General features: G+C 41.9%; 3 protein-coding genes across 4 annotated transcripts; all 3 read left to right on the top strand.

Annotated features, from left to right (window-relative positions):
- The first annotated feature begins 2,506 nt into the window (after positions 1-2,506).
- Positions 2,507-4,721, top strand: LOC120095104 (ral guanine nucleotide dissociation stimulator-like). The gene is made up of 3 exons (XM_087575106.1): positions 2,507-2,773; positions 2,905-3,059; positions 3,963-4,721. Exons 1-3 carry the CDS (start codon positions 2,603-2,605, stop codon positions 4,264-4,266), a joined length of 630 nt encoding a protein of 209 aa, XP_087431232.1. The 5' UTR covers positions 2,507-2,602; the 3' UTR covers positions 4,267-4,721.
- Positions 4,722-14,373: 9,652 nt separating this feature from the next.
- Positions 14,374-16,454, top strand: Ralgdsl7 (ral guanine nucleotide dissociation stimulator like 7). The gene is made up of 3 exons (XM_087575105.1): positions 14,374-14,639; positions 14,771-14,925; positions 15,698-16,454. Exons 2-3 carry the CDS (start codon positions 14,795-14,797, stop codon positions 15,987-15,989), a joined length of 423 nt encoding a protein of 140 aa, XP_087431231.1. The 5' UTR covers positions 14,374-14,639; positions 14,771-14,794; the 3' UTR covers positions 15,990-16,454.
- Positions 16,455-19,793: 3,339 nt separating this feature from the next.
- On the top strand, positions 19,794-21,740 carry LOC148002877 (ral guanine nucleotide dissociation stimulator-like). 2 transcript variants are annotated; one of them, XM_087575104.1, is made up of 3 exons: positions 19,794-20,016; positions 20,133-20,284; positions 20,983-21,740. In XM_087575104.1, the coding sequence occupies exons 2-3, from the start codon at positions 20,163-20,165 to the stop codon at positions 21,284-21,286; spliced, it is 426 nt and encodes a 141-aa protein (XP_087431230.1). In that variant the 5' UTR covers positions 19,794-20,016; positions 20,133-20,162; the 3' UTR covers positions 21,287-21,740. The 2 variants fall into 2 exon arrangements, with proteins under 2 accessions (XP_087431230.1, XP_087431229.1); XM_087575103.1 differs by having other exon boundaries at positions 19,818-20,284.
- Positions 21,741-25,754: the final 4,014 nt, after the last annotated feature.

Below are 25,754 nucleotides of genomic sequence, written 5' to 3'. Positions count from 1 at the left end.
ATGGTTTCCCTGCTGTAGCCCAACTATACAGATGAAGATTTTTGCACTTAAACATTGGGCTAAAGTAGAGGACCACAATGGAGGAGTTAGAGAAAGACTGAGGGAAGGAAAGGGGTTTGCAACCCCATAGGAAGAGCAATATCAACCAATCAGATCACACCAGAGCTTCCAGGCAACAAACCACCAACCAATCACTATACATGGAGGGACCCATGACTCCAGCCACATATGTAGCAGAGGATGGCATTGTCAAGTATCAATAGGAGAAATAGCCCTTGGTCCTGGGAAGATTCAATTTCCCAATGTAGGATAATGCCAGGGTGTTGAAGGTGGAGTAGTTGGGTGGGAGTGGGAACATACTAATAGACTCAGGAAAGTGGGGGAGGATATATGAGGGGGAAGGCGATAACATTTGAAAGATACGTACATAAAATATCTAAGAAAAATAAAAGTAAAAAAATAAGAAAAATAACAAAGCAAAAAAACTTGATGTGTTGATCAGGACATGAACTGTTTCAAGCTCAAGCAGCAAGGAGATGGGGATGTTGAGTGGCTACTGACAGAGAAAAGCTTTACCAGTCCTTTGTGTTAAACCAACAAGTTTTATGCAGGTGAAGAGAATGAAGAAGAAGCCAGACACCTTGGTCATCCAGAATTTTGTTAATTCTATTGCTGCTCTACTGAACACTCTGCCTTACAGTCCATGTTTTTAACTCCTACTCTTGCTGGGTCAGTGATAACATTTACTCTTCTACTGCTTTTGTATCACAATTATATTTATAAATTCTACTGCAGTGGTGCCTCTACCTGAATCATGCCTGGGCTGCTGTAAGGAAGCTATGGGAGATTTGTGGCTTGATCAATTGGTGACATGATCAATCACCTGAGGGCTTGATTGGGACATGATCCTCATGTGGCATAATCCTTCTCCTTACAGACTTTTCATGTCTTGATAATTTCCAACTTATCAAGTGAACTGGCCTCTTCAAATATGTATCCTCTGAATTTAGATGTTCCTGTTCCCATTACCAATAGATTCCACAACTCACCTGGTTGTATGTGTACAGATACGAAGTGTCCCAGAATTTATCTATTCTCTTTTATTTTGTCCAAACAGGGGATACAGCTCAGCACCATGATGTGGAAGAGGGTTCCTTTGAAATAAGAGTTACTTCCCAAAATTCTTTGTCTACCAAATAATTTTTAAGGAACTCTAGCTTTTGCCTTAACCAATAAAAGAAAGTTAAAGTCTACCAACACACACACACACACACACACACACACACACAGAGAGATGCATATGTATGTTAGCATGTATACATGTAAACATTCCCATGTAATTTCATGCATGCCCATACACAAATGCAGAAAACATATATAAGAATGATCTCATGTGCGTGTCCTACTCGAATATACTGGGAGGAAGTAGCATGCACATGCATGTGAACATACAGGAGATATTGAACAACTTTTTGGAATTGGAACAAAAGAAACAAGAAAAAATCACAGGGAACAGTAAAGGAGCAATGAACACAACTCTACTTCATGTGGCAAGTGAGACAAGATAGTAATTTACTACAACACTGCCCACCATTGTGGAGTAGAAGGAAACTCTGAGCACAGGCACATGATGTCGACTCCTCAGATCACTGGCTTACTCATATATGAAACAGACACTCTGTCTGAAGGAGATGGAGAAGACCACTGGATGATCAGTGAACGACTTGGGAGCAAAACCCACAGGGAAGAGAATAAAAAACAGAGTATAGAGGGAGAGATGGGATATCACAGAACGAGGGAGATGAAATAGAGAAGAGATTGGCTGCCACATAACACAAAATGGGGACAGAGAAAGTGTAATGTTTCCTGTTCACTTCTGATTCAGTTGCTGTAACAAGCGTCAGGACTAAATGGCCCTAAGGAGAGAGAAAGGTTTCTTGAAAGTGATAGGACACGGTTCATCACTGGAGGGACTCAGATCAAGGATTCAAGCAGGAATGGAAAGAAGTGGTGGAGGATGAATCCCCTCTGGAAGAGGGCTAGGGTGCCACCTTCCATCCTGTAAGCTGGTGGATGTGCCTCAGCCAGCTGTTTACAAAGGACTGTAAACCTCTGGGCGTGAGCCCTAAAATGATCATGGGGGTGGAAACGGATTATGGATAAGAAAATTCCCATAAGGAAACACAGAAACTGTGGGGCTGCTGGCTGTCACAGGTATGTAGTTGGTCACCTTCCACACAGAACACATACATGGCCACATAAAAGCAAGGAAACATGCCTAGGGTGTGTTTACAATAGATTGGGATAATTAGGGTTGAATTTATGATTATGGTTACAGATGCAGTGCAACAGTAGGGACTCCAATTGCTTGGCTGAGGTGCTGTCTATATCAAGATATCTCTGAGAACAGTGGAGAGGGAAACATGTATACCTGTGTTTAATTGTATACCTGGGAAAGGGGAGGGGACATGGGAGCCTTTAAGGAAAGTCCTGTTGAAGAAGAGCCTGATGACCTAACAATGCAGAACCTTGGTAACCAGGCAACCCACTGGTTAGAGCAAGGCCTGCAGGCTCACTTGTCAGAGACAGTAGAGAGGGCAGGATGTTCTCTTGCTGTCTTCGTACTACTAGAGGCTCAGGCCTCAAGAAAGACAACAGGAAAGGCCATGATGGTGTCTGGAGGCACAGGGTTCTCTCATGCCTTCAACGCCTCTGGCCATTTTCCCAAAAAGGGAAAAAATTGAACAAGGCTAACCAAGGCCACACAGACCAGGTAACCACTCTGTTTTCTCTGTGTGTTTTGAAGAGAAATAATTCAGGAAAATTTGGAATGATGAGAACCAATCAGAAGGTTGAAGATCGCTGCCAGTTTCAACCCTCCACTTTGATCTCTTTAACTTTCAGCACACTTCTGCTCAAAAGGACCAGATGGAGCCCCAGAGAGAGTCAAGCATCAGGGCACAGAGTGCAGTTGAGCACATGGACACCCTGGTGCCTCCTCTGTCTGCATACCGATGTTTTGCCACCCCTCTACAGATATTGGACCTGCTGTTTGTGAGGTGAGTGCGATCTCCAAGCCCACAGTTCTCAGATCCTTTTTCTGGCTCCAGAAATCTCTCTCTCTCTCTCTCTCTCTCTCTCTCTCTCTCTCTCTCTCTCTCTCTCTGTCTCTCTCTCTCTCTCTCTCTCTCTCTCTGTCTCTCTCTCTCTCCCCCTCTCTGCCTCTCTCTCTCTCCCCCACTCTCTTTCTGTATCTCTCACTCTCTTTTGCTCTCTCTGGGTCTCTCTCTCTCTCTCTGGGTCTCTCTCTCTCTCTTTCTGGGTCTCTCTCTCTCTCTCTCTGGGTCTCTCTCTCTCTCTCTGGGTCTCTCTCTCTGGGTCTCTCTCTCTGGGTCTCTCTCTCTCTCTTTTGCTCTCTCTGCCTTTCTCTAACCTTTCCTTTTCGTTTCCCTCTCACTCTCCCTCTTCTTCTGAGTCTCTATCACTGTCTCCATCTCAGTCTCTGTCTCCGTCTGTTTCTTGTCTACACTATTGTCAGAGCCCATTAGAATGCATTAAGCAATTCCTTCTCCCAGGCTTAGTCAAAGCAATTGGGGTGTCCGGAGCTGAGATGCTATAAAGGATGTAACTAACCCCTCAAACTTGAAAAGGCACTTTATTCTTCACACAATATTTCTGAGGCCTTAGTGAACGCAATTCTCTCATATGGAAAGGAGGCTCTAGAAATATTGGAGTATGCAATAGAGATGTGTCCAAAGTCGAGATCCATGAAGGATAATCCAGGACACCAGGAGACCAAGGAGATGTCAGGACAGAGACGCCTGTGTTTAACCTTTGCACAGATACATTGGAAGCACCTATTGTGTACAGGTGAACTAATAATTCTGAGAGCAGACAGAACTGCCAGTATTCGGTGAGGGGCCTGGGACTTTACAGGTGATTCTGTCTCTCATCTTCTCTAGAGACTCATACTTCAGCCCTTACTCTAAAGAGGATGAACAAGTAAAGAACACCCTCTGGAGCTTCCTGGAAACATGGATGGACAAGAACCCTGAGGACTTTTGTGACCCATCAGACATGTTGCCTCTGCAATACCTGGAGGCCTACTTGAGTGTGTACATACCCAACTCTGATATTATTGTCCGGGTCAAGAACCTCCTGACCCAGTTGCAGGAAGAACATGCCAAGGATTTACAGGCCAAGGATGAGGAAGATTCAGGTCTGGGGAGACACACATCCTCAGATCCACAGATTGAATGTGTGTAAATCAGCAGGGAAAAGAGCCACTCTGGAGCCAGAACCAACTTGTGCACCAGAGCTGGAGGGCACAAAAACCTCCAGAAGTTTCTGTGATGCATGAGTAGTTTCAGCCAGATGTGGCAGCAGCAGTCCAGACAGCAGACATGATAGCAGCTGTGGAACCTGTGTCTCAGTTTGTCTGTAGATACAATGTGTCTTTCAGTCATCTCCTGCCTGATACAGTGGGCCTACCTATTAAGATAATGGCCCCTACAGATAATTGGTCACCTCTGGTCATCAATTTGAGTCTGTCCTGCCTCTGAGCTGCTGTTCCTGCTCCTCATGATCAGCAGTTGATTTCAGTCCAGCAGTAGTCCCAACCCCACAGCCAGCCTTCCCCTCCCCTGAGAAATAGTTATTTTACTCCTTCTGATGTTTTCAGTGCTGTGTTTATTTTAAGTATTGGTTTTAATAAATTGTTAGTGTTTCATTTAAATTTTCTAAAGTGCTGTCTGACAATGAGTGAAAATATCTGCAAATTGTGAATATTCTATTGGTAAATGATTTTAATTTTATTCAAAGGTGCATAAGGAATGAAAATAATTTTAAAAAGTTAACATAAGCATTGGAAATAATAAGTGATAAGCTTAAATTATAAAGGGTAAATGTCTTAAATAGTCTTTTTTCTAAAGAAGGTATTAACATCACTAATAAATCACACATAGTCATGTTCAACATTATATTTCAGTAAACTACAAACTAAACCTTACAAGGGGAACATCTTTTATCCAGTCGTAACTGTTCAATTCACATAGAAGTAGCTATTTTACACCCAGATATTCCAAGGGTTATTGAGGATGGGGAATCATTGAATCATGACATATTTCTAGGTCACCTATACAATGCCTTACCTACTTTCAGAAATACTTTGTCAGTCCTTCAAAAATATAAAGGCAACTAATTAGACTTTGTTCTCTAATGTTGGGTAAATCCCCCAAAGAATTAAAATCAGGACTTAAGACTGCACAAATGGTCTGCTGTAGATGAAAAGATTAATAGTAGTATGTGCTAATTCATGCTACAGCATAGGCAAGGTTCAAAGTTACTGTGCTAAGCCAAGAAGCCAAATAGACTCTAGAATTAGGCAACAGTTTCCGTAATAAACAGATCTATTCATGCAGGTGACTGAAAGTTGGCTTCCCATAACATTTTGGAAGGAGAAAATGGGTTTTAATGGATAGGAAGGTACTCTTCAAATGAAGAAAACATTTTTTAAATGTATACAATGCATTTTCATAATGGCTACACCCCATGACCTCCCATCTCTCAGCCCATGACTTGCCGACCACACTCCCTTCTGGTAATAATTAATTAATAAACTATTTTATTTATTTATTCATTTATTTATGGTAATATTTTATGATTTATATTCCAATTTTATTCTTTCTCTGCATCCAGTTAATATGGATCATGTAGGAACAGGGATGTGGCCGCGGCCTTAGTGGACAAATACAGTCAGTCAACCACTGGTCATGTCGTCAAACCGAAATGATTCTCCCTTCCCAGAGAGAGCAACTGCATGCAGCATTTCAGCAAGAGTGAGGATGTCAGAAACCCCTTCTCCATGGCTAAAAATAGGCAAAGAATACCTTAAAAACAATAACATCGAGTCCATATTATATACAAAAAGGACATGCGTAGTTAAAAAGAAAAAATCAATCAATAAATAATAGTGAAATATAAAAAATAAATTGCAAATGTCCTGATAGGACATTATGAAAAAAGGAGCCTCCTCCATAGATGTGAATGGGTTAATTTTCTGTTGGCAATTTGCTGATGAACATGAGGACTGCCCTTGAGAGGAGTTTGATTCCCTAGAGAGCCTGTTAGAAAAACTAAGTTTTCAAATGCAAGGGGTTATCAAGTGTAGATAATCCTGGATTGAGGATGGGTGCATGAGGCCACTTCTCCAATTAAGGAGTGAGTGTTGCAAGGTGTCTCACTCTATACAAGGTCTGCTGATGGGTCTCAGGATGTCTTGTGATCTGCTTCCGGAGGAAGCTTCTCTGGTGTTGGTTGAGCAAGGCACTGGTCTGTGAGTATAACAGATCATTAGGAATTACTTTTTACTCTTTTTTTTGTAGAACAGCCTTATTAGAATTTCTCCAAGTCTCTAAACTATCTAGTCTCAGGGTTTTGGTCAGCTAAGCAGGGTTCATGTCAGGGAGTAAATCTTAAGTCAAGTCAGCAATCTGTTGGTTACTCCCATAATAAGTGTGCCAGAGTAGTATATGCATATCTAACTGACCTGACACCATTGTAAGTCAAAGGATTGTAGTATGGTTAGCATTTATGTCTTTTTGTCTTAGAAATATGTAGACTTCTCTAGGAGTGATGAGATGCCTGAAAGCCAAGGGATCCCAGCTTTGGCTTTCTCACATCTCCGATTGCACTTTCCACTCCTACAGCATCCATTGTCTCAATGTAAGCCCTTGCAATGAGCACAGTCAAACAGTCCATGTTTTACCTCTCCAGTGGACATACCCAAAGCCTGGGGGGACATGAACCAACACTACAGATCTAAACAGAATTCTCAACAGAATACTCTCACTTAAGAAAATGCAATAGAGACATGTTCAACATCCTTATTTATACAGGAAAGCAAATAAAATGACTTTGAGATACCATCTCACCTGTCAGAATGGCTAAAACCAAAAAACAAGTGATAGCTTATGCTAACAAGGATGCAGTGCAAGGGGAACACTTTTCCTTTGTTGGTTCAAGTGAAAACTTGTAAAACAACTTTGGAAGTGAAGACTTCAGTTTTTCAGAAAAAAATAAATAAATACTAGAAGGTTGCTTGCTAAACTATTGTCATAGAAACGTTATTGTTAATGGCTAGTAACAACCTCAAGGCCTTCCACTGAAGTATGGAGAAAGAAAATATTTACATTCACACACTGAGTATTCAGAAGCTGCTAAAATCAACATCTTCTTCCATCCATGCAAATGAATGCAACAAAAACACAAATATAATATAAAATACCTTATATGTGGAAATTACTGCTAAATAAAGAACAACTATGCTACAATCCACAGACCCAGAGAAGCTAAGGAATAAGAAGACCCAAGATACACATGCATGCAGCTCACTGTGAAGGGGAAACAAAATAGACATCTCTCTTGGGTGTGTTGGGTGTGGTTGAGTGAGGGGTATTAAGAATAGGCATGGAAAAAGGAGGAATCAATGGGGAGGAAAATGGGAGAGAGTGTTGGGAGAATAAATTAGAATTGGGGGTATCTCTGGGAAAAACTAGAAACTGTAACCAGAAAGACTTCCAGTGGACACATTAGGATATCAGCCCAGTCACAAAACATTTCACTTACATTTTGCACAGCCTGTGTAAAAATGGCTCAGAAATTGTAAAAGTGTCTAACCAATGCCTTGACACATTTGAGACCAATCCCATGAGAGTGTGTCCACCTCTCAAAATGACTGGAATACCAAGAACCAAAGCCTGGACAACCCAGAGGCACAGATGACATGATACAAAAAAAAAGGTTAGAAAAATGCCAATGAAATGATTTCTAATAATATTCTGATATACTCAGAGATTGCTCCTAATCCAATTGTTATCAGAAAGCTTCACTTAGAAAATGATGGAAACAAATGCAGACTCACAGTCACACATTAGGCAGAGCTTTGAAAACCTTGTGGAAGAGTTAAAGGAATCTTTGTTGGAGCTGGGGAGTAAAGGACACCACAAGAAAAAAATAAGATCCAGCCAAACTAAGACCATAGGATACAGGGAATGAACTGTCAACCAAAGAACTTGCATGGAGACACGGTAGTCTACATTGGACTGACCTAAGCACTCAGCACCTTGCAAAGCTTGTGTACCTTCATCTTTTTGTAAAGTATTTTTTTTATCTTTATTAAATTGTGTATTTCTTATTTACATTTCGACTGTTATTCCCCTTCCCGGTTTCTGGGCCAACATCCCCCTAACCCCCCCCACTCCCCTTCTACATGGGTATTCCCCTCCCCATCCTCCCCCCCATTACTGCCCGCCCCCCAACAATCACGTTCACTGGGGGTTCAGTCTTGGCAGGACCAAGGGCTTCCCCTTCCACTGGTGCTCTTACTAGGCTATTCATTGCTACCTATGAGGTCAGAGTCCAGGGTCAGTCCATGTATAGTCTTTGGGTAGTGGCTTAGTCCCTGGAAGCTCTGGTTGGTTGGCATTGTTGTTCATATGGGGTCTCAAGCCCCCTCAAACTCTTTCAATCTTTTCTAAGATTCCTTCAACAGGGGTCCCGTTCTCAATTCAGTGGTTTAATGATGGCATTCGCCTCTGTATTTTCTGTATTCTGGCAGTGTCTCTTGGGAGAGATCTACATCCGGTTCCTGTTGGCCTGCACTTCTTTCCTTCATCCATCTTATCTAGTTTGGTGGCTGTATATGTATGGGCCACATGTGGGGCAGGCTCTGAATAGGTGTTCCTTCTGCCTCTGTTCAAAACTTTGCCTCCCTATTCCCTCCCAAGGGTATTCTTGTTCCCCTTGTAAAGAAGGAGTGAAGCATTCCCATTTTGTAAAGTCTTAACAGTGGGAATATTGGCTGTCTCTGACTCTGTTGCCTGTCCACTGGAGCGTCTCCCCTCACTGGGTTGCATGCTCTAGCCTTAATAGAAAAGGAGGTGCCCTGACTTAATGCAAACTGATAAGTCATGACAGCTACTTATATTTGGGAGGCCTGCAGTATTCTGAAGAGGAATGAAGGAGGAACTGCTGGAGATGACAAGAATAGTGCTGGAGAGAGAGAGAGAGAGAGAGAGAGAGAGAGAGAGAGAGAGAGAGAGAGAGAGACAGAGACAGAGACAGAGAGACAGAGAGACAGAGACAGAGACAGCAAGAGACAGAGACAGGGACAAAAGAGACAGACAGAAATACAAAGAGACAGATAGAGTACAAAGTAGAGAGACACAAAGACACACAGAGACACACAGCAACAGGTAGATTCACACAGAAACAGAGGAGAACAGAAGAAGCATTTGAGAACCCAAAAGTAAGGGGTTGTCAACATGAATGTTATTTTAAGGATCTTTAAGAAGTTTACCTACTGTATTTAAGATTGGTCAGTTTTGAAAAAGACTATATCTGTGACTGGCATATAGGTTTCACATAAACATGTCCTGATCAGCCAGCATGCAATGCCCATACCAAAACATAGTAAAAGCAGTTTACAGCAAATGAGTAGTGCACATCACATTAAATGGAGAGAAATTTGAAGCAATGCCACTAAAATCAGGGACTGGACAAGGCTGCTCACTCTCTCCATAAATATTCAATATAATTCCTTAAGATTTGTATCACAAAAACTTCATGTCTCTGAAAAAAGAAATTGATGAACATCTCAGAAAATGGAAAGTTCTCCCTTACTCATAGTTGGCAGGAATGATGTAGTAAAAATGGCCATCTTTCTCAGAGCAAAATAAGGATTCAATGCAATCCCCATTAAAATTCCAACTCAATTCTTCATAGAATTAGAAAGAGGAATTTGCAAAAATCATTTGGAAAATCAAAAACAAACAAAAAACAAAACAAAAAATCATATAGGAAAAATGTTCTCAACAATAAAAGAACTTCTGGGGATATCACCATCCCTGACTTTGAGCTGTATTACAGAGCAATTGTTATTAAAACAAACTGCATGGTATTGGTACAGAGACAGGCAGGTAGATCAATGTAATAGAATTGAAGATCCAGAAAAGAACCCACACACCTATGGTCACATGATCTTACACAAAAGAGCTAAAACTATCCAATGGGAAAAAGACAGCATTTTCAACATATGGTGCTGATTCAACTGGAGGTCACCATGGAGAAGAATGCAAGCTGACCCATTCCTATCTCCTTGTACAAAGCTCTAGTCCAAGTGGATCAAAGACCTACACATGAAACTAGATACACTGAAACTTAGAAGAGAAAGGGAGAAGGACCTTGAACACATGGACACAGAGGAAAATTTCTTGAAAACAACACCAATGGCTCATGCTTTAAGATCAAGAATCAACAAACGGAAACTCATATAATTGTCATCCCTCTGTAAGGGAAAGGACATGGTCAATAGGACAAAATGGCAACCAACACATTGGGAAAGGTCTTTACCAATACTACAGCTGATAGATGGCTAATATCTAATCTATACAAAGAACTCAAGAAATTAGACTCCAGAGAATCTAAAATATTTTTAAAAATGGGATACAGAGCTAAACAAAGAATTCTCAACAGAGGAATCTTGAAAGGCCGAGAAGCACCTAAGAAATCTACATACAACCAAAGAACAGAAGATTCTGACCCCTCTAGCTGAATTAGGGAAAAGCTGGAGGAAACTAAGAAGGAAGGAAACTCTGTAGGAGGACAAACAGTCTCAAATAATCTGGACGCCTGAGATCTCTTAGAGACTGGATCTCCAACCAGGCATCATACACCAGCAGAGATGAAGTTTCCAACACATGTATAGAAGAGGCCTACTCGGTCTGGGTTCATTCATAGAAGATGCACCTAATCCTCAAAGTACTTGAGGCAACAGAAATTGTAGAGGTTGGGTGGGGTGGGTAGGGTGGGGATTTCCTTGTGGAGATGGGTGTGGAGCAGACCAGGAAGGTAGGGAGGAGGTATATGGTATGGAACCCTCGGGTGTTGGACCTGAGAGGAATAAATTGGGAGGTATAAAAATAAATTAATTAATTAAATTATTTAATCAAAAAAGAGAAATGTTCAAGATCCTTAGTCATAGGGAATGGAAAATGGAAACAACTCTGAGATACCAGCTCACATCTCACAGTCAGAATTGCTAAGATCAAAATCTCAGGTGACAGTAGATGCTGGCGAGGATGTGAAGAAAAAGGAACACTCTTCCATTGTTGGTGAAATTGAAAGCTGGTACAACCACTCTGGAAATCAGTTTGGCAGCTTCTCAAAGAATTGGACATAGTACTAACTGAGGACCCAGCTATACCACTCCTGGACATACACCCAAAAGATGCTCCAACATATAACAAAAACACATGTTCTACTATGTTCCTATCAGCCTTATTTATAATAGTCCAAAGCTGAAAAGGATCAGATGTCCTTAAATAAAGAAATGAATACATAAAATGTGGTCCATTTACACTCTGGGATACTACTCAGTTATTTTAAAACACTGACTACATGAAATTCTGAGGCAAATGGAGGGAACTAGAAAATACCATCCTGAGTAAGGTAACCCAGTCACAAAAAGAACACACAAGGTATAAACTCACTGAAAAGTAGATATTAGCCCAAAAGCTTGGAATACCTAAGAAGAAATCCATAGATGATAGGAAGCTCAAAAAGAAGAAAGTCCAAAATGAAATGCTTCATTCCTTCATAGAAGGGAGAGCAAAATACTCAGGGCAGGAAATACAGAAACTAAACAGTGGAGCTAGGACTGAAGAGAAGGTCATTCAGAGACTGCCCCACCTAGGGATCCATCCCATATGCAGCCAATAAAACCAGTCACTCCTGCTAATGCCAAGAAGTGCTAGCTGACAGGACCCAGATATGGATTATTCCTGAGAGGCTTTGCTGGAGCCCTACTGATACAGATGAGGATGATTGCAACTAACCATTGGACTGAACAAGGGGACCAAAATGGAGGAGTTAAAGAAAAAAATGAGGGAGGTCAAGGGGTTTGCAAACCAATAGGAAGAACAATATCAGCCAACCAGTTCTCGCCAGAGATCCCAGGGACAAAATCACGAAGCAATCAGTACACATGGAGGGACCCATGACCCAGCCACATATGTAGCAGAAGATGGCAGTGTCCAACACCAATAGGAGGAAAAGCCCTTGGTGCTGTGAAGATTGATTCCCCAATGTAAGATGATGCCAGGGTGTGGAGGGTGGAGTTGGTTGGTTGCATTGGGAGCATCCTCACAGAAGCAGGGGGATGGGGAGGAGATATGAGTTAGCGAGAAAGGGGATGTCATTTGAAATGTAAATACATAAAATATCCAAGAAAAATAAAATAAAATAAAAGCAAAAAAGGATGTGCTGCTCAGGGCTTGAACTAGTTTAGACTCACACAGCAGGAAAATGGGAATGTTGAACTCTTAATGAAGGAGAAAATTTACCAGTCCTTTGTGTTAAACTACCAAGTTTTATGCAGGGCAAGACAATGAAGAAGGTGCCAGCTGCCTTACAATCCACAATTTTGTTAATTCTATGGCTGCTCTACTGAGCTCTCTGCCTTACAGTCAATGTTTCTAACTCCTAATCTTGCTGGGTCAGTGGTCATATTTAGTCTTCCACTGCTTTTGTATCACAATTGTATTTATAAATTCTAATATGGTGGTGCCTCTACCAGATTCATGCCTGTGCTGCTGTAAGGAAGCTATGGGAATTTTGTAACTTCTTGGTGACATGATCAGCTTCCTAAATGCTTGGGACCTGATCTTCGTGTTGCATAATACTTCACCTTATAGGCTGTTCATGTCCTGATAATTTCCACCCTATCAAGTGGATTTGCCTCCTCAAAGATGTATCCTCTGACCTGAGGTGTCCTTGTTCCCATTACCAATAGATTCCACAACTCACCTAGTTGTATGCATACAACCACCAAGGACCCCAGAGTTTATGTGTTGTCTTTTATTTCGTCTCAACACTGGTGCAGCTCAAGACCGTGATGTAGAACTAGGTTCCCTGAAAGGAAAGTTTGTTCCCACTATGATTTGTGAACCAAGTCACATTTTAGGAATTCTAGCTTTTGCCTTAACCAGTAAAGGAATGTTAAAGTCTACCAAAACACACACACACACACACACACACACACACACACACACACACACACACACACAACAAAAACACACATGGGCACACACAGATACACATGAATGTTAGCATGTATACATGTAAACATGCCCATGTACTTTTATGCATGTACACGCACAAATGCACATAACATATAGAAGAAGGAACTCATGTGCATGCCCTGCTCAAACATACTGGAGCCTACTGGGAGGAACTAGCATGCAATGCATATGAACATACAGGAGATCCTGAACAACTTTTGGGATTGGAACAAAAGAAACAAAGAAAACATCACAGGGAACAGTAAAGACACAATAAACACAACTCTACTTCATTTGGCAAAGGAGACAAGATAGTAATTTACTGTAACACTGCCCACCATTGTGGAGTAGAAGGAAACTCTGAGCACAGGCACATGGTGTGGCCTCCTCAGAGCACTGGATTACTAACGAGTGACCCAGACACTATGTTTGAAGGAGAGAGATGACCACGGGATGAAGAGTGAATGACTTTGGAACAAAATACACTGAAAACAGCAGAAAAAACAGACTATAGAGGGAGAGACAGAATATCATGGAATGAGGGGGGATGAGGAAATAGAGAAGAGATTGGCTGCCACATAACACAAAATGGGGACAGACAAAGTGTAATATTGTCTGTTCAACTTTCATTCAGTTGCTGTGACAGGCACCAGGACTAAACGGTACTAAGGAAAGAGAACGTTTTCTCAAAGGTGATAGGTCACAGTCCATCACTGGAGGGACTCAGGTCAAGGATTCAAGCAGGAATGGAAAGAAGTGGTGGAGGATGAATCCCCTCTGGAAGAGGGCTAGGACGCCACCTTCCATCCTGTAAGCTGGTGGATGTGCCTCAGCCAGCTGTTTACAAAGGAATGTAAACCTCTGGGTGTGAGCCCTAAAATGATCATGGGGGTGGAAATTGATTCTGGATAAGACAATTCCTATGCCGGAACACTGACATTGTGGGGCTGCTGGACATAACAGGTATACATGTGCTCTCATCCACTCAGAACACACACAAGGCCAAATAAAAGCAAGGAAACATGCCAAGGGTATCTTCACAGCAGATTGGGATAATTGGAGCTGAATTTGTGATAATGGTTACAGATGCAGTTTAACAATAGGGACTCACCTTGCTGGGTTGAGGTGTTGCCTATAAAAAGATATCTCTGAGAACAGTGGAGAGGGAAACATGTATACCTGTGTTTAATTGTATACCTGGGAAAGGGGAGGGGACATGGGAGCCTTTAAGGAAAGTCCTGTTGAAGAAGAGCCTGATGACCTAACAATGCAGAACCTTGGTAACCAGGCAACCCACTGGTTAGAGCAAGAACTGCAGGCTCACTTGTCAGAGACAGTAGAGAGGGCAGGATGTTCTCTTGCTGACTTCGTACTACTAGAGGCTCAGGCCTCAAGAAAGACAACAGGAAAGGCCATGATGGTGTCTGGAGGGGCAGGGTTCTCTCCTGCCTTCAATGCCTCCGGCCATTTTCCAAAAAGGGAAAAAATTTGACCAAGGCCAGCCAAGGCAACACAGACCAGGTAACCAACCTGTTTTCTATGTTGCTAATGAAGAAAAATATTTCACAAAAACTTGGAATGAGGGAAACGAATAAGAAGGTTGAAGATCGCTGCCAGTTTCAACCATCCACTTTGATCTCTTTAACTTTCAGCACACTTCTGCTCAAAAGGACCAGATGGAGCCCCAGAGAGAGTCAAGCATCAGGGCACAGACTGCAGTTGAGCACATGAACATCCTGGTGCCTCCGCTGTCTGCATACCGACGTATTGCCACCCCTCTACAGATATTGGACCTGCTGTTTGTGAGGTGAGCACCCATCTGCAAGCCCACAGTTCTCAGATCCTCTTCCTGGCTCCAAAAATCTCTCTCTCTCTCTCTCTCTCTCTCTCTCTCTCTCTCTCTCTCTCTCTCTCTCTCTCTCTCTCTCTCTCTCTTCCCCCTCTCTCTTCATCTCTCCCTCTCTTTCCCTCTCTCTGGGTCTGTCACTGTCTCTCTCTCTGTCTCTTTCTCTTTTTCTCTCTCTGCCTTTCTACATCTAACTTTACTTTTCGTTTCCCTCACCCTCTATTCTCACTCTCCCTCTTCTTCTCAGTCTCTAATTCTTTCTCCACCTGAGTCTCTGTCTCTATCTGTATATTGTCTACACTTTTGTCAGAACCCATTAGTATGCATTAAGCAAATCCTTCTCCCAGGCTTGGTCCAAGGGATTGGGTGGTCCAGAGCTGAGACACTAAAATGGATGTAACTAACCCATCTACCTGAAAAGGCACTTTATCCTTCACGTAATATTTCTGAGTCCTTAGTGAATGCAATTCTCTCATAGAGACAGGAAGTTCTAGAAATATTTTATTACTGGGTAGAGATGTGTCCAAAGTAAAGATCAATGAAGGATAATCCTGGAAACCATGAGACGAAGGAGATTTCAGGACAGAGACGCCTGTGTTCACCCTTTGCACAGATACATTGGAAGCCCCTATTGTTTACAGGTGAACTAATAGTTCTGACAGCAGCCAGAACTGCCAGTATTAGGTGAGGGGCCTGGGACTTTACAGGTGACTCTGTCTCTCATCTGCTCTAGGCACTCATACCTCAGCCCTTACTCTAAAGAGGATGAACAAGTAGAGAACACCCTCTGGAGCTTCCTGGAAACATGGATGGACAAGAACCCTGAGGACTTTTGTGACCCATCAGACATGTTGCCTCTGCAATACCTGGAGGCATACTTGAGTGTGTACATACCCAACTCTGATATTATTGTCCGGGTCAAGAACCTCCTGACCCAGTTGCAGGAAGAACATGCCAAGGATTCACAGGCCAAAGATGAGGAAGATTCAGATCTGGAGAGACACATCCTCAGATCAACAGATTGAATGTGTGTAAATCAGCAGGGAAAAGAGCCACTCTGGAGCCAGAACCAACTTGTGCACCAGAGCTGGAGGGCACAAAAACCTCCAGAAGTTTCTGTGATGCATGAGACGTTTCAGCCAGATGTGACAGCAGCAGTCCAGACAGCAGACATGATAGCAGCTGTGGAACCTGTGTCTCAGTTTGTCTGTAGATACAATGTGTCTTTCAGTCATCTCCTGCTTGCTACACTGGGCCTACCTATTAAGATAATGGCCCTGTCACCTCTGGTCATCAATTTGAGTCTGTCCTGCCTCTGAGCTGCTGTTCCTGCCCCTCATGATCAGCTGCCTATTTCAATTCATCACTAGTTCCAACTCCACAGCCAGCCTTCCCCTCCCCTGAGAAATAGCCGTTTTACTCCTTCTGATATTTTCAATGTTGTGTTTATTTTAAGTATTTGTTTTAATAAATTGTTAGTATTTGGTTTACTTTTTCTTAAATGCTGTCTGATGAGAGAAAATATCTGCACATTATTTATATTCTATTTGGTAAATGATTTTAAGTTTATTCAAAGGTGTATAAGGAACAAAAAATTTTAAGAAGTTAACATAAGCATTTCAAACATTTAAGTGACAAGCTTAAATTATAAAGGGTAAATGTCCTAAATATTATTTTTTCTAAAGAATGTATTCACATCACTAATAAATCACACGTAATCATGTTCAACGTCACCTTTCAGTAAACTTCAATCTAAACCTGAGAAGGGAAACCACTTTCATCCCATGGTAACAATTCAATTCACACAGAAGTGACTACTTTACACCCAGATATTCCAAGGGTTGTCAAGGATGGGGAATCACTGAATCATGACATATTTCTAGGGCACCTATAGAATGCCTTACCTACTTTCAGAAATACTTTGTCTGTTCTTCAAAAATGTAAAGGCAACCAATTAGACTTTGTTCTCTAAGGATGTGTAAACCCCCCAAAGAATTAAAAGCAGAAATCCAACCTGCACAAATGGTCTCCTGTAGATTAGCATTAACTGTAGTGTGTGCTAATTCATGCTATAGCATAGGCCAGGTTCGAAGTTACTGTACTAAGTGAAAAAGGCAAATAGAGTCTAGGATAAAGCAACAGTTTCCATAACAAATAGATCTATTCATACAGACGGCTGAAAGTTGGATTCCCACGACCATTTGACAGAGAAACGGGGTTTGAATGGGAAGGATGGTGCTCTTCAAATGAAGAAAACATTTTCTAAAAGTCTATCATGCATTTTCATAATGGCTACACCTTATGACCTCCCATCTCCTCAGCCCATAACTTGCCAACAACACTCCCTTCTGGTAATAATTAATAAATTATATTTATTTATTCAATTATTTATGTTAGTACTTGATGATTTAATATTCCAATTTTATTCATTCTCTGCCTCCAGTTAATGTGCAGCATATAGGAACAGGGATGTGGATGCTGCCTTAGTGCACAAATACAGTCAGTCTACCACTGGTCATGTCCTTAAACCAAAATGATTATCCCTCTCCAGAGACAGCAACTGCATTCAGCATTTCAGCAAGTGTGAGGATGTCAGAAACACCTTCTCCAAGGCTAAGAACTGGCAAAAAATACCTTAAAAACAGTAACATCGTGTCCATATTATATACACAAAGGACATGAAGAGCTAAAAAGAAAAAATCAATATATAAATAGTAGTGAAATATAAAAAGCAAAATGCAAGAAGTCCTGATTGGATATTATGAAACCAGGAGCTCTTCCATAGATGTGAATGCATTTATTTTCTGTTGGCAATTTGCTCATAAACATGAGGACTGCAATTGAGAGGAGTTTGATTCCCTAGAGACCCTCTTAGAAAAAATTAAACTTTCAATTGCAACGGGTTATCAAGTGTAGATAATCCTGGATTGAGGATGGGTGCATGAGGCCACTTCTCCAATTAAGGAGTGAGTGTTGCAAGGTGTCTCACTCTACATAAGGTCTGCTTATGGGTCTCAGGATGTTTTGTAATCTGCTTCAGGAGGAAGCTTCTCTGATGTTGGTTGAGCAAGGCACTGGTCTTCTGTGAGTATAACAGATCACTAAGAATCAGTGTTTTCTCTTTCTTTCGTAGAACAGCCTTATTAACAATTTCTCTAGATCTCTAAACTATCTAGTCTCAGGATCTTGGTCAGCTAAGCAGGGTCCATGTCAGGGAGTAAGTCTTAAATCAAGTCAGTTGGTTGCTCCCATAATATGTGTGCCACCGTAGCACACGCATATCTAACTGACCTGACACCATTGTAAGTCAAAGGTTTTGTAGTATGGTTAGCGTTTGTACCTTTTTTTATTAGAAACATGCAGACTTTTCTAGGGGTGACAAGATGCCTGAAAGCCAAGGGATCCCAGCTTTGGCTTTCTCACATCTCAGACTGCACTTTCCACTCCTGGAGCATCCACGGTCTCAGTGTAAGCTCTTCTGATGAATGCAGTTAAACACTCCATGTTTTACCTCTCCAGTGGACATGCCCAAAGGCTGGGGGGACATGAACCAACACTAAAGATCTAAAGAGAATTCTCAAGAGAATACTCTCACTTAAGAAAATGCACTAAGACCATCCTTAGTTATCAGGGAAATGCAAATAAAATGACTTTGAGATTCCATCTCACTTATCAGAATGACTAAATCCAAAACACTAATGATAGCTTATGCTAACAGGGGTGTAGTGGAAGGGGAACACTTTTCCATTTTTGGGTCAAGTGAAAACTTGTTAAACAATTTGAAAGTGAACACTGGCTTTTCAGAAAAAATAAATAAATACTAGAAGGTCACTTGCTAAACTATTGTCATAGAAACGTTATTGTTAATGGCTAGTAACAACCTCAAGTCCTTCCACTGAAGTATGGAGAAAGAAAATATTTACATTCACACACTGGAGTATTCAGAAGCTGCTAAAATCAACATCTTCTTCCATCCATGCAAATGAATGCAACAAAAACACAAATATAATATAAAATACCTTGTATGTGGAAATTACTGCTAAATAAAGAACAACTATGCTACAATCCACAGACCCAGAGAAGCTAAGGAATAAGAAGACCCAAGATACACATGCATGCATCTCACTGTGAAGGGAAACAAAATAGAAATCTCTCTTGGGTGTGTTGGGTGTGGTTGAGTGAGGGGTATTAATTAAGGGTAGGGATCGAAAAGGGCAGAGAACGTTGGGAGAATAAATTAGAATTAGAGGGTATCACTGGGAAAATATAAAAACTGTAACCAGAAAGACTTCCAGTAGACACATCAGGATATCAGCCAAGTCACAAAATATTTCACTTACATTCTACACAGTCTGTGTAAAGGTGGCTCAGAAATTGCAAAAGTGTCTAACCAATACCTTGACACATTTGAGACCAATCCCATGAGAGTGTGTCCACCTCTCAAAATGACTGGAATACCAAGAACCAGAGACTGCACCACCCAGAGGCACAGGTGACAGGATAGGGGGAAAAATGAATAGAAAAATGCCAACAAAATGATTTCTAATAATATTCTGATATACTCAGAGATTGGTCCTAACCCAATTGTCAACAGAAAAGCTTCACTAAGAAAATGATGGAAACAAATGCAGACACACAACCAGACATTAGGCAGACGTGCTGTCTATATCCAGATATCTCTGGTAACAGTAGAGAGGGAAACATGTATACCTGTGTTTTATTGTATACCTAGGAAATGAGAGGGGACATGGGGGCCTTTAAGGAAAGTCCTGTTGAAGAAGAGCCTGATGACCTAATAATGTAGAACCTTGGTAACCAGGCAACCCACTGGTTAGAGCAAGGCCTGCAGGCTCACTTGTCAGAGACAGTAGAGAGGGCAGGATGTTCTCTTGCTGTCTTCGGACTACTAGAGGCTCAGGCCTTAAGAAAGACAACAAGAAAGGCCATGATGGTGTCTGGAGGCACAGGGTTCTCTCCTGCCTTCAAAGCCTCTGGTCATTTTCCCAAAAAGGAAAAAATTTGACCAAGGCAAGCCAAGGCCTCACAGACCAGGTAACCACTCTGTTTTCTCTGTGTGTTTTGAAGAGAAATAATTCAGGAAAACTTGGAATGAGGAGAACCAGTCAGAAGATTGCAGATCTGGGCCATGTTGAACACTTTCTTTTCAGGCTGAGGATGCTTCTGCTTGACAGGACCTGATGGAGTCACAGAGAGAGTCAAGCATCAGGGCAGCTGAGCACATGGACACCCTGGTGCCTCCGCTGTCTGCATACCGACGTTTTGCCACCCCTCTACAGATATTGGACCTGCTGTTTGTGAGGTGAGTGCCATCTCCAAGCCCACAGTTCTCAGATCCTCTTCCTGGCTCCAGAAATTTCTCTCTCTCTCTCTCTCTCTCTCTCTCTCTCTCTCTCTCTCTCTCTCTCTCTCTCTCTCTCCCCTCTCTCCTCTCTCTCTTTCTCTGTCTTTCTGAATCTACCTTACTCTTCCCTTTCCGTCACCCTCTATTCTCACTCTACCTCTTCTTCTAAGTCTCTAGCTCTGTCTCCATCTGAGTCTGTGTCTCCATCTATTTTTTATCTACATAATTTTCAGAACACATTACATGCATTAATAAAATCCTTCTCCCAGGCTTGGTCCAAGGGATTGGGCTGTCCAGAGCTGAGACATTAAAATGGATGTAACTAACCCCTCTACCTTGAAAAGGCACTTTATACTTCACGTAATATTTCTTAGTCCTTAGTGAATGCATTTCTCTCATAGAGAAAGGAGGTTCTAGAAATATTGGAGTACCCAGTAGAGATGTGTCCAAAGTAGAGATTCATGAAGGATAATCCAGGAAATCATGTGACCAAGGAGATGTCAGGACAGAGACGCCTGTGTTCACCCTTTGCACAGATACATTGGAAGCCCCTATTGTGTACAGGTGAACTAATAATTCTGAGAGCAGACAGAATTGCCAGTATTTGGTGAGGGGCCTGGGACTTTACAGGTGACTCTGTCTCTCATCTGCTCTAGGCACTCATACCTCAGCCCTTACTCTAAAGAGGATGAACAAGTAAAGAACACCCTCTGGAGCTTCCTGGAAACATGGATGGACAAGAACCCTGAGGACTTTTGTGACCCATCAGACCTGTTGCCTCTGCAATACCTGGAGGCCTACTTGAGTGTGTACATACCCAACTCTGATCTTATTGTCCGGGTCAAGATCCTCCTGACCCAGTTGCAGGAAGAACATGCCAAGGATTTACAGGCCAAGCATGAGGAAGATTCAGATCTGAGAAGACACACATCCTCAGATCCACAGATTGAATGTGTGTAAATCAGCAGGGAAAAGAGCCACTCTGGGGCCAGAACCAACTTGTGCACCAGAACTGGAGGGCACAAAACCTCCAGAAGTTTCTGTGAGGAATGAGAAGTTTCAGCCGGATGTGGCAGCAGCAGCCCAGACAACACACATGATAGCAGCTGTGGAACCTGTGTCTCAGTATGTCTGTAGATACAATGTGTCTTTCAGTCTTCTCCTGCTTGCTACAATAGGACTGCCTATTGAGAGAATGACCCTGTCACCTCTGGTCATCAATTTGAGTCTGTCCTGCATCTGAGGTGCTGCTCCTGCCGCTCATGATCAGCAGTTGATCTCAATCCAGCACTCTTTCCAACCCCACAGTCAGCCTTCCCCTCCCCTGAGAAATAGCCATTTTACTCCTCCTGATGTTTTCAATGTTGTCTTTATTTTAAGTATTGGTTTTAATAAATTGTTAGTGTTTGGTTTACATTTTCTAAAATGCTGTCTAATAGTGAGAGGACATATCTGAAAATTATGAATATTCTATTTGGTAAATTATTTTAAGTTTATTCAAAGTTGTTTAGAAAATGAAAATAATTTTAAAAAGATAAACAAGCGTTTCAAACAAATGACAAGCTTAATTTGTAAAGGGTAAACATCTTAAAGAATCTTTTTTCTAAAGAATGTATTCACATCACTAATAAATCACATGTAATAATGTTCAACATTACCTTTCAGTAAACCTCAAACTAAACCTGAGAAGAACCACTTTCATCCAGTGGTAACTATTCAGTTCACATAGAAGTGGCTATACTATACACCAAGATATTCCAGAGAGGTTGGTACCATCTCTCTCCCCTCACCCCTACCTTCTCTCCACAACCACCAAAGCAGCAGTCAACCTGGTCTCTCAGTTCACCCCTGGTCATTTCCACCTGGAGATCTATTTGAATGCATGTAAAATCCTGTCAGTCCTGTGACTGTAGTCTAGTCACTTTCCATTGTTCTTTTTAAAAAATGTATTTTAAATGTTATTTACTCTATTTATTCCATGTGTATGAGTATTTTGCTGGCATGTGTGTCTATGTGTCTTTGTAGCACATGAATGCCTGGTGGATGCCTGAAAAGGCCAGGAAAGGGTGCTACCAACTCTAGAACTGTAGTTGGAGGTGTTGTATACCACCATGTGGACATGGCATCATTAGCTAAAAGGTCAATGGTGACACAAATTCTGTGGAAGAAACTAACCAATGTCTGGTTTGCCTCTTATAAGGGGCCACTCCAGAATATGGAAGTCATACCCAACACTGCTTTCTGCAGAGAACTTAGAGTAGGTTCCCAGTACCTCACTCTAAGGAATCTGATTTCTTTTGGCTCTGCAGGAAAGCACATTCAAATGTGCACATGCATACACAAACACAAATACACACACACGCACACACACACACACACATACCACACACACACACCACACACACACACACACCACACACACACACACCACACACACACACACACCACACACACACCACACACACACACACACACACACACACACACACACACACACACACCAAAGATAAATCTTTTAAGAAGAATAAATCTTATTTGGTTTTACCCTAGGTTTCCAGGCTACCTCGTCTCTGGTTCTTGGTTACCCAAGCAGCATTGGGTCTGGGTTCCATCTCCTGGAGTGGGTTTTTAGACAAATCAGAAATTTCTTGTTCACTCTCAAACGCCTTATCCCACTATTACCATAATTTGCAGGCAATGGAGCATTGTAGATCAGAGGGCTTGTGGCTGCTTTGGTGTTTACATTTCTGCTTTGGTAGTGTGCAGAGTACCTCTCTGTACTAAAGACACTGCAACACAGGAGTGAGGGCTCTATGTAGACACCAGCTCCACCTGTCCATGTTCAATGAGTTGTGTGGGTGTTGTCTTCAGTAATGGGCTAGGGTGTCTTTCTGTTTGTTTTTGAAGAGCAACCTATTGTCTTGGCAACACCTTAGGTTGGTTGGGATTTCCATGGGAAACCCTTTGGCCAACAACTCAATAGGATAATAACCCAGTTCCCAACAACCAGTATTTTGGTGGCAAAAGATGCCAGTTGGTACTGTCTCATTATTTGGGGACTTCATTAGGATAACCTTCATATCTTTTAGGACACCTCCACTGCACTATGTTTCCATACCATCCCCAAATGCCCCTCAGTTGTAGCTATCTCTTCCCACATTCCCTCATCAAAACCATCGCCTCACCTCCTCCCAACCTGATCCCCTTGTTCCTATATCTCTAGTCCTCAGTCCATCAACAAATTCTGTTCTACATCCCCCTCACAGAGAGATCTATGTGTCACCCCAGATCCCTTCCTCTCACCTAACCTTCCTTCATCTATGGATTGTAACTTGGTCGTCATTTATTTAATGGCTAGTGTCCCAATATAAGAAAACACACGCCATATTTATCTTCCTGAGTCTGGTTTACCTCACTCAGGATGATTTTTTTCTAGTTCCATACATTTGCCTACAAATTTCATGATGTCATTTTTTTAATAGTTCAGTAAAACAGTTTTAAATTTACCACATTTTCTTGATCCATTTTTCTCTTGAGGGACATTTAGGGTGTTTCCAGCTATTATAAAGAGAAAGTGAAAATGGTTGTGCAAGTGTCATTGTGGTAGGATGGAGTGTCCCTTGGGCACATGCCCAATAGCCTTGAGTTAGACCCATTCCCATCTCTCTGAGGAACCACCATACTGATTGTCATAGTGCCTGCACAAGTTGTCACTCCCACCAGAAATGGAGGTTTCTCCTATTCCATGTCTTCCCCAGCATGAGCTGTCACTTGTGTTATTGATCATTCTTCGTGATTGATTGTGCTATGCCATTTTGCCCATGTAAGAAGGAATCTCAAAGTGGTTTTTATTTGCATTTCCCTGATGGCTAAAGATGTTGAACAATGCATTCATGTGTTTCTTAGGCATATAACTAAAACCAGTGGTCTAAATATAACCAAATGCTACTGATATAAAAAATAACAATAAATGACTGCTCATGACCTTCTGCTACTTATAGAACAGTGCCTTATTGAGCCATCATCAGAGAAGCTTCCTCCTGAAGCAGATGATGATAAATACAAAGACTCATAATCAGATGCTACATAGATAGAGAGACTTTGGAACACACAGCTCTAAATGGGATGTCTCTATGAAATCCCTCCCCCTCAGAGTTCAAGAAACTCCATGGAGGTAAGTGCAGATAGAGCCAGAGGGATAGAGAACACCAGAAAAAAAGAGCCTCTAAATCAACTGTGGAAAGTTCATATGAACTCACAGAGACAGAATCAGTAAGCACAGGGCCCACAGGGGTGTGTACCAGGTCGTGTGTGTGTGTGTGTGTGTGTGTGTGTGTGTGTGTGTGTGTACTCTAACATCAGAATAAGAGGTACACACCACTAAGTGTGGGAAACAGGCAGAGTGACATTTCTGTAGTGAGTCAGAAATATTTGAAATGTGTGATCTTTTCTTTCTCCTTTTTTCTTGTCTGTATGTTGTGTGTGTGTTTGTGTGTGTGTGTGTGTGTGTGTTGATGCATGTACACACATGTGCACTCTCCTGTTGGTGATGCTGATATCTGCTATTCTGCATATCTCTCAAATTCTAAGGGCTCTCACTGAACCGTAAGAATCCCCCTGTCTCTGCCTCTACAGGGATTAGCTGACAGGCCAGCACCAACCCAACACTGATCCTCACTTTTACTTGGGCACTAAGGATGCTAACTCATGTCCTAACATTTATACTGCAGGATTCTGAGCTGCAAATTGACCCATTCTTTTCTGCTTGTATAAAGCTCTAGTCCAAGTGGATCAAAGACCTCCACATAATACCAGATACACTGAAACTATTAGAAGAGAAAGGGGGAAGAGCCTTGAACACATAGACATAGGGGAAATTTTCCTGAACAGAACACCAATGGCTCACCAAGAACCAACAAATGGAACCTCACGAAATTGCCAACCCTCTGTAAGGGAAAGGACATGGTCAATAGGACAAAATGGCAACCAACAGATTGGGAAAAGTTCTTTGCCAATCCTACATCTGATAGAGGGCTAATATCTAATCTATACAAAGAACTGAAGAAATTAGACTCCAGAGAATCAAATAATCCTATGAAAAATGGGGTACAGAGCTAAACAAAGAATTCTCAAGAGAGGAATCCTGAATGTCTGAGAATTCCCAAGAAAAGTATACCCAACCAACGTACAAAAGGTGCTGACCCCTCTAGTTGAATTAGGGAAAAGCTGGAGGAAGAGAAGGAGGAAGGCAACCCTGTAGGAGGACCAGAAGACTCAATTATCCTGGACCCTAGATCTCTTAGACACTGGATCACCAACAAGGCAGCATACACCAGCAGAGATGAGGCCTCCAATACATATATAGAAGAGGACTCCTTGGTCTGGGTTCATTCATAGAAAATGCACCTAGCCCTCAGGAGATAGGAGG

Source organism: Rattus norvegicus, chromosome 10 (genome assembly GCF_021556685.1).
Source record: "Rattus norvegicus strain SHRSP/BbbUtx chromosome 10, alternate assembly SHRSP_T2T, whole genome shotgun sequence".
Lineage (NCBI taxonomy): Eukaryota > Metazoa > Chordata > Mammalia > Rodentia > Muridae > Rattus > Rattus norvegicus.
Note: the sequence above shows the minus strand (reverse complement) of the source record. Positions and strands in the feature narration are given on the sequence as shown.

Bases quoted from the DNA above. Each gene is read 5' to 3' on its own strand.
- Ralgdsl7 (XM_087575105.1), top strand. From the start codon at position 14,795: ATGGAGCCCCAGAGAGAGTCAAGCATCAGGGCACAGACTGCAGTTGAG. The intron at 14,926-15,697 runs GTGAGCACCCAT...CATCTGCTCTAG, and splicing joins TTGGACCTGCTGTTTGTGAG to GCACTCATACCTCAGCCCTT.
- LOC120095104 (XM_087575106.1), top strand. From the start codon at position 2,603: ATGTTCTCTTGCTGTCTTCGTACTACTAGAGGCTCAGGCCTCAAGAAA. The intron at 2,774-2,904 runs GTAACCACTCTG...TTTAACTTTCAG, and splicing joins ACCAAGGCCACACAGACCAG to CACACTTCTGCTCAAAAGGA. The intron at 3,060-3,962 runs GTGAGTGCGATC...CATCTTCTCTAG, and splicing joins TTGGACCTGCTGTTTGTGAG to AGACTCATACTTCAGCCCTT.
- LOC148002877 (XM_087575104.1), top strand. From the start codon at position 20,163: ATGGAGTCACAGAGAGAGTCAAGCATCAGGGCAGCTGAGCACATGGAC. The intron at 20,285-20,982 runs GTGAGTGCCATC...CATCTGCTCTAG, and splicing joins TTGGACCTGCTGTTTGTGAG to GCACTCATACCTCAGCCCTT.